General features: G+C 38.0%; 1 protein-coding gene across 1 annotated transcript in view; it reads right to left on the bottom strand.

Annotated features, from left to right (window-relative positions):
• Nucleotides 1-9,210, bottom strand: part of pemt (phosphatidylethanolamine N-methyltransferase) — a 102,878-nt gene that overhangs the window by 43,445 nt on the left and 50,223 nt on the right. Inside the window, exon 4 of the mRNA XM_015383632.1 lies at nt 436-581. Within this exon, the coding sequence (XP_015239118.1) occupies nt 436-581 (146 nt within the window). The remainder of the gene's footprint in view (nt 1-435; nt 582-9,210) is intronic.

Genomic DNA, 9,210 nt, shown 5'->3' with positions numbered 1-9,210 from the left:
CAATCAGTTAATCCAGATTACCGCTCAGACCCCCGTACACCGGTGGTGTGTTGTCAATAGGAAACCCATTCAACAGCAGCCTCTGGCCCGGTCGCCTCCTCGCGGTTCGCAGTGGCGGCAGGAAGGCCTTTTTTATGTACCTAATCCAAACTGCAGGCACCAGAATAATAAAAGCAAGCATGTTTTACCGGCAGATTTCGGCATTTTAAGTTAATTTAGGCGTTAATAAATTGTTTTAGAGGAGTGATCATAGGGCCCTGCATCATCAGTGTTGTCTGTCTCTCTGCCAGCTCCCTGCCCGTTTATATGTTTTGAAGGCGTGGTTTCGAGGGGTTCATAGGGAGAGGGCTATGTTGATGTTTCGCATTGATGTTTTACATGGTACACTTTAAAACATACTGTAAGGATGGCTCTGGAAAATTATTACAAACTTACCTAAAAAAGTTCCAGTGAAGCCAAGAGCAAGAAAACTGCTGACCACCAGTACAGTTCCCAGAACTATGAGGGAGACCCCAAAGTAGAAAACATCTGTCCTCTCCAGCAGCTCCCATCGGGCTTGGTTCTTCATCACTACTGTAATACTGCAAAACAGATAAGGAATAACTTTATTTAGCAGTTCTACCCAACCCGAACAGGGTAAAACATTTATTTCTAAGTTGCAGCCAATGAATAAAAACATTAAAATAAAAGTAGAAAAGTATGAAAACAATTACTTTTTCTGTATCACTTTCAGGAAGAAAAATAATCAAAATTGAAAGTTTATTGAATATCACAGGGTTAGCAGCCTAAGCAGGGAGCCCCAGACTTCCCTCTGCCCAGCCACCTTGGCCAGATCCTCAGAGGCCAAGGTGTTCCCACGCCAAGTGGTACACTAAGTCTCTTTATTGGGTTCTGGTTCTTCTTCTGGGTCTGTTCCTGGTCAGAAGGGCCTGGAACGCCCAACCAGGCAGGTGTTCAGGTGGCATTCAACCAGTGTTGTTTTCATCAACGATGACAATAACGAAATTATTTCATTGACACTTTTTTTTTCGTGAAGGTAACTCGAACTGACGAGCTAAACACGGATCTTTGATGACGAAAATGTGACAGCTTATGGGTGAGAGTTTTCATTGATTGGACAAGACTGAACGAAAATGTTAGCGTCATTCCATGCATCATTGTGCTGTAAACTGTTAGCAAAGCCAAGCAGTATCAGCCGTGCTGCTGCGTCCTGTTCGGTCACGCCGCCCACCTGGCGTGCAGCTGTGCACATTCTGCATGACCACAGATGGACCATGGCATTGGAGTCAGGGATAAAAGTAATCTGGAATGGTCCAGTACTGAGTGCTCATCTCTGGCATACTCTCCTCTTCTAGATGTGCTTGTGCAGAAATGCATCTTTAACCTCGCTTAGCTCAGAATCTGTGGCTGCGCTCCACACCGATGATTCGCTCTCAGCAATATGGCTCTTCCTGCCCTTGCTACTTCAGAAACTATATGTGGCTGTTCATCATCCACCAACCATAAAAAAATATTTTTGTCTAACTATCAACATTTTACATCTTCAAGCTCACAAGAGGTGATTCAAAACCTTCTTTAACTTCTAACAAAATGAATCCCTAATTATAAGCAAATATTTCATTGCATACTGTTTATTTTTGGATAATGATCCAGATGAAAATGTGAAAAGAATACTGCTCTCTCAGTTCTTGTTTCTACCTATTCAGATATGATGTAATTGTTTCCTTGTATTTTTATTAAAACAGTTACTCTTTCCTTTAAATATTTTAACATTCCAATTCACATTTTCTTCAAATCTAGGTCCATATTGCCATGGTATTACAAGGCAATTATGTGTATTTTTTCACATCAGATCCCAATTAATTCAAATGTACTTTGAGCCCTGAGCAGCAGTAACCAAGGGGCCAAATTCTTAGAAATAAAGACAAAATTGACAAAATTGCTTTTCTGGAGAAATGAAGATTTTGTTGATCTGTGTGTAATGCATAATTCGTAGTAGATCAGGAAGTGTTTGCCTTTGGTTTGAAACCTTGTATGTCTAAACCATTACTTTATTGTAAATATTTGCTAGCTTGTTTTTCCTGATATTTTAACCAATATGATGTTTTGAACTAGATCTGCCATTTTCACAACTTTTGTGAGACACTTTTTTATAAAGTAGGGCATTAATTCATTAAAAAGTTTATTTGAATTCTGTTAATCAAAGTTTTCTGCCCAGCAGCAATGATGAACTGCACGGCAGCATTCTATACCCAGCTGTTGTAGTATCTTGGCAAGAGCTGTCAGTCTGGTAAAGAATCTGGTTGGTACTCAAAATTGTAAGGGTTAGCTTTTTATGAATTGCAACATAAAACTGACTAAAACTATCACTTATAGTTATAACTAAAATGTCACTAAAACAAATAAAAGCTTTCGTCCTGAAGATTAAAACTAACACTAAAATAAGACGGCTGCCAAAAACAACTCTGATCCAAACCATATGGCCTAGCCACCTAAACTGGCTCCTTTCAAAGTGTAAAAGGAGTAGCTATACACTAAGACCCTCCCAGCTGGCCAATCTTTGAGATGCCTGTATCCACAATTTTGAGGCTGTAAACAAGAAAGTTCACGCAAACCTCAAATGCACATATGGTTGATTTTAGGCCTACGTTGGATTCTAATTGGAGAAAATCTTCACTTAGGTAAAACTTATAAACAACACTTGCTTTTAAAACTAAAAGCTTGTTGTATCACCATTCTCAAATATGTTTTTTTAAATCCCCAAGTTAAGACATCTGAGGTGACTGCCATTTGTGTTGTATATCATGTTTATTCCTTCGTCTATTAGGCTGTGATAAGCTATTTTTATTTGACTATGAAATTCAACCTCGCACAGTGAAATAGGTTTAAATCAGCCCAATCAAAGTTGTTACTTTTTTTAGATTCTGCATAAGGGAAGTCAATAAAGGCAAATTGCCATTCCACCTAATAAACATTTAGAAATCAGGCATCTGCACCCTATAAGGAGCTCCCATCATTAGAGGCCAGCTAATTAACACCCAACAGTAAAACAGTATTTGAAATTGGACAGAGGGCTAAAAAGGCATTCCACCATTACTCCTAAATAAGAGGAGAAGAAATAAGCTGCACATCTTTCAGCAACTGATCACCTTCATCCAGCTTTATGTTTTCCTCAACTCCCACAGTCTTCTTTCTATCTGTAAGTGTGTTTGCAAAATTCAGGAGGAAAGGAGAGGGCATGTTTGCCGGAGTGCATTTTAAGTTGTCTGACGTCACACTTGATTGCTCTCTCCGGATGATGTTAGGGCCGTGGGTTGTGTAAGTGCAGACATGCTCTAAAAGCATTTTCATTTTCTATTTAGTGCCTTTGTGTAAAGCTCGAAACTGAATAAAGGGTTAGGGTTAGGTGACTGCTCTAAAAACAGCTCCATTTGATTTTAGTGATGTCTGTTCGAAAACATGTTACCTGCTAATATGTTAAGCATTAAAAACTGATGCAGTTGTTGCTGGACGTCAGTATGATTTGGAGCTCAGAAACATTGAACGTGTTGGAGAAATTTTATGGGTAATGAACAGATGTGCATTTACAATAACTGACAAAAAAAAAACTGGAGCTGAAAGAGGATCAGATTTGTATCCTGCAGCTTTTAAACAGTTGTATTCGGAGTGGCGGCCTAGTGGTTAGGGCATAGAGCTTGGAATCCTGAGCTTCTGAGTTCAAACCCCACTCCTACAGACTGCCAGTCTGGCTCTCCGAGCAAGACCGTTAACCACACACTGCTCCCCGGGTGACCCATGATGGCAGCCCACTACTCCCCAAGGGGTTGGATTAAATGCAGAGGTACATTTCTCCAATGTGAGATCAATAACGTCTTAATTATTATTATTATTAATTATCCCTGCCCTACATGTTCCTTCCTATTCCAGCCAAGCTGTCCCAAAGAACTGCAGCACCAATTGCTGCAGTTGTTTGGGACAGAACCCATGCAGATAAAGGTACTCGAGGAGTAAAGGTCGTCAAGGTCACAGATGTTATGACCCTCAAATAACTACAAAACAAAAATGTTATTTGCCCAAGATAGACAGAGATAGACTGATTATAAAGTCAGATGACTGACTGTAGAGGGGCAAGATCCTGGAGAGGATGATATAATGCAATATGAGAGATATGGGGGAAAAAAAGACATTGCATGCATATAAAGCAGCCGTATGATGAGGTAGACATTAGTTCTTTAATCTTGGAGATATTCTTTAGGTCTCTTTTTTATGAGCCTCTGCAGGTTCAGGTCTAAGTCAATTACCACACCTAGATGTAATGCCTGATTGATGGTTTCTAGCTCTGTTAATTGAAGTAATTTGCTCATTTTTAAACACTCATCTTTTGGTCCAAAAACTAGCCTGGTCCTTTTAACTTCATGGTTTTACAGAGAAGAGCTCTTCATAAAATGGAGAACATCGTAAATAAACAACACTGAGGATCCTCTTCTAAAGCCTGGTAAACAACAGAGGGTCTGTGCTGTTATTGTAAACTTTGTTTATCAGGGTTCTTACAGCATAAGGCAAGTTAAATTCAAGACTTTTTAAGACTTTTTAATGCCACTTGAAATAAAAATTTAAGACCAAATTCACAAGAAACACAAGAAAAACCTGCTTGTGACAACTTTACCCAAAGGTTTATTTTAACATAAACCACTGCACTAATGTTTCAAATTTTGAAAAACTTCCAATACAGGAAGAAAGCTAAAAACACACAAATGACAGATATATTTTAACAATTATTTAACTGAATTCACAAACTATGTTTTAGCAGGGAACAAAAGAAATCAGTTTTAAAGCAACAACATAACCAGTGCTAAGTCTTTTTTGCAGCTATTTTTCTTTGTATCGTTTTCTTAGTATGTTTGATTTGGTGATAAGTGGAGGCGTTGCAGAGACAAGGGTGGAACTAAACTGAGAAATACCGGCTGTTTCTCGGTAACTTGATTTTGACGCTTTGTGTTTCGTGCTTCGCATGTGCGATTCCACTGCCTTAATTCTTGAATCGCTTCTTGCACAAAATCCACTGAGCCTCATGTATGTTCCCTGGTTTTAACCGTGGTGAAAACTCTTGGCTGGATAAACAATTTTCGTTACATTTACACTTGCTCATATTTTCCAGACAAAAAGTAAATGGCCCTTCTCCCAAGTGTCCTGGCCGCAACAACGCTTTTATTGGTTCCGCTATCGGGACGGAACCAAATTTGTCAATTTTTACGTTTTATTCAGATTACAAAAATAAATCGTAATAAAAATAATCCTGTTATGATGTTTTAAAAATTAAGACCTACGAAAGACTGATTTAAGACATTTTAATACCAATTAAGGCCTTAAGTTTTATTTTGAAGAATTCAATGCCTTTTAAGACTTTTTAAGGACTCGCAGGAACCCTGTTTATTAATCAATTATAATTACATTTCTAACTATGTTACCTTTTTTAATAATGTTTATTTCAAACCTGATGCCTTCACTCAAAGCAAAGTATACACACAATATGCCAAATATTTTATATTTCTCATTAGTGTATTTTGCCCTCTTTGCTTTATCAGCTTATTTAGTATACAGTATTGTTACTCAACTATTAAACAATTTCCACTTTTTATTTATTTATTTATTTTTTTTACAATTTTCTGAATCCCATTAAAGTATTAGAAAACCTTGACTGTACAAGTTACAGACACCAGCCGGGTTTAACAGCCATGGCTCTGTAGAACTGGACAGGATATACATCTGTGAGTTCATATTTTCATAGGGTTGGACACCATGCATGGATGTGGGAAATGGTTTGCAGCTGCGTCTTCTGTGGCAACCAAAAATATCCCACAAGTCCAAAACTAGGTTTCTGGTTAATCAGAGAAAACTGGGTTACGGACTCAGTGCTGTGACAGGTATGGTGCTCTTCCTTTATTAAGAGTGACCAGGAAGTGAAATGTGATGTAGCGTTGTGTTCTGCCACGTCAGACACAAAGACCCTCTGCTGGGGAGGCTGTTGAATAACACAATCTGGAAAGGTGCACTGCTGGGATTTAGATTAGAAAAAACGACAGAAAAAGAGGTCTGGAGGACAGGGCGGTTGGTGGGGGGTAAGTGGTTCTAAATGGACGGACCACCATAACAGCAGGAGATGAGTCAGCTTTAATGAAAGAAAGAAATTCAGACATGTATGCATGCATTCTCTATAGCTAGAGTAACATAATTGAATAAGGGAATAAGCTTTACATAAGAAAAAATACATTTATAGCATTGAGGGAGAAAAAAAAAGAGAGATAAATGGTGAAATGAGGAGGAAGAGAACAAGGGTTAAGGGTCAAGGTAGGAAGCTTTTGATGTGAGTGAATGAAACAGCACTTATTCACAGCAGAGTGAAAACATTTGAACGTTTCAGGATTGGGATTTTAAACAAGAAGCAGACGTTCTTTATAATCTTTTTAGGTTCAGCAGAAGAATTGTAGTTAGCCTCCAAATCCAGTTTGTTTTACTGACAACGGGAATAAAATTTACAGATAACAAATATAAAACATACTATTAAGTATAGTTTTTAGTGTACAAAAATAGTGCAGAAACGAGTATTTGCCCTCTTTTAACGTTTTTTTTTTTCTGACCCTGTAGAAAAAAAACAATGTTCTTTAGACCAAACTTGTTCAAAAAGGAAGTGGACTAAAAATCCTGAACAAACTTAGGCTCACAAACACTTAAGAAAAATATTACTGATATCTATCAATCTGGAAAGGGCTAAAAACATGAGTGGGTTGATATGAGCAAAATTACAATGTTCATGATTAAACCATAAGAAAAAAACTGGGCAAAGAATGCTCTAAAGGGGAGATCCAAGGCTAAACCTATTTCTGTCCATTGAGAATATTTGTATCAAACAGTCTGAAGAAACATTTAGGGGAAAAACACATGTGGGCAAAAGGGAAGTGATGATCTGAAGATCCTGAAGGAAATCATCTGGCCAAAAAAAAAACTGGTACTGCTAAGCTCAAACACGTTTGAGTTACGCAGATCTACAGGGAATAAAAACACAACAATCTGTCAACACTTGAATAAATAAGAAAAAGAAAGAAATAAGGTTGATAAGTTCCATCTAATATCTAATGAATGGATGAGTGACCTTAGAAGAGTCCATCGGGTTTAAAACCTCCCAGTTGGACAAATAAAAAAACAAATTCTGCAAATAACAGTGTAGAGTACAAAAAAAATCACCATACTGTGAAAAAGTATTACCATTCATCGCAACTACTTGATAACAGTTGTTGTTTTTGCCTGATTAAGCAGCTGGTTATTAGTTTTGGGGAGAGCCAAATTTGTGGGCACTAAGGTTTTCTGTGTGTATTTAAATAATTTAGAATTATTTTACATGAATTTTATTTCTTAACCATAATGTTTTTTTATGTAATTGGTATTGTAATTTTATCTTGTGATTTTATACTTGTGTTTATTTTTAAGGTTTTTTATACCTGGCTGGGGGACTACCGATGAAAATTAGCACTCCTTAGCTAACTCGGGTATATTTACATTGTTTTAATGTTGATAAATGTACACTGTCCCCTTTCAAATAAACAATAAATAAAAATAATAATAAATATTCTCAGGAAGAACATGCAAACTCCATGCAGAAAGACCCCGGGCCGGGAATCGAACCCTTCCTGCTGCAGGGCGGCAGTGTTACCCACTGTGTCACTGAGCAGCCCGCCTTCAAATTCATTTACACTAAAAATTGCATTTTGGATTTCAGGTTAGTCTTAAATACTTTTTGAGAAAGTATTTAGTATTAACAAAAATAAAAACAAACAGACAAAAAAAGGAATCTATTTGGGGCAAATATACTCTTCACAGCAGTCTCAGTGGGCTAGAGATGGATATTTTCCACTCATGTTTTTCTCTCAGCACGATTTAAATACCTAACAACTAATTTTCCATGAGGAGAAAGTTATTGCCCAGAAATAGAATATCAGCCCTGTTGAACTTCTTTTCTGTTATATCTACGTAAATTTACCAAAGAATTCATTACTTTTTCTATTCATACCAGACATGGCCTCTACTGCTACCGCTACATAAACAGAAAATAGAAACAATCACAAGGCAAGTCTTTTTCTTTAGCATTTTTGAACTGGGACATATATGTAAATTATTCTTTAACCCTCAACTTACTGTTTAACGCCTTGTTGTTGTTTCTAATCTGTACTCACAAAATCTTTAAACTCTAAATCAAAGCATAGATTCAATTGCTAAATTTGTTACAGGGTTGACAACAAGCCTTTTTTTTAAGTTAGCACTTTTTTAATTACTAGTGTCCAAAATGATGATTTAAAACAAAGCTTTAGTTTGGGCTAATCTTTATATTTCACAGTTTTTACTCCTTTTCATGTCATTCTGTCAAGGAGAGCAGCTAAACACCACATTTCCTTAATCACTCCCCTACACACAACGATCAGTTGATTGCTGCACTCTGGTTCGTGGTTTGTTTTGATGCTTAGCTCTGGGGAATTAAATCACTGATCTTTGGATTGCCAGGCAACTGCTTTCTTCACATGTCCTCTGAATCTTCTGCGTAATGCCCCTGTCATACTAATGCTTATATGCCCTGTGTTTCACTATAGCAGGACATGACGCCTTAAGAAAGGATCGCTTCCACAAAGGCCTTAAAACACTGTTGTTGTCGCAATTTGATTACTACTTTACTTCAGAGACAGATTTAGTTTGTCATTTTGTATACATGAGTGTAATATAAACATATGACTTTATATGTACAGTTCTAACATTATCATTATTTATTTTTTTATTCAAATTTGATTACTAGGTGTCAGGGCTCTGCCTCTCTCTCCCTTCTCTGCAGGTGGCTGGAGCTGACAGGTGGGCGTGGTACACACCTGTGGCTTGTTCAGCGGCGTGCGGCTCAGCTATTTAAGCAGCACTTTGACAGCTGATGGACGCCAGAGTGTTAACCTTGTTGGTCTTTTCTCCTTGTGAAAACCGTTCCAGTGTTTCCTTGAGCTCTGACGTCTTCAGTGGAAGTTCTCCGGTTCAGACTGTTCTGGATCTACCTCTGAATAATCCCTCCAGCTCCCTTGGTGGTACCAAGCCGGGCTGGAGAGCCTTTCAAGTCCATCTGGTTCCATCAGCTGCCCCCGGATTCCTCCTCGGCCGCTGCTGCTGCTCGGGCCCCTCCTC

The sequence above is a fragment of the Cyprinodon variegatus genome, unplaced genomic scaffold (genome assembly GCF_000732505.1).
Source record: "Cyprinodon variegatus isolate N-32 unplaced genomic scaffold, C_variegatus-1.0 Scaffold290, whole genome shotgun sequence".
NCBI lineage: Eukaryota > Metazoa > Chordata > Actinopteri > Cyprinodontiformes > Cyprinodontidae > Cyprinodon > Cyprinodon variegatus.
This window is presented reverse-complemented; position numbering and strand designations above follow the sequence as displayed.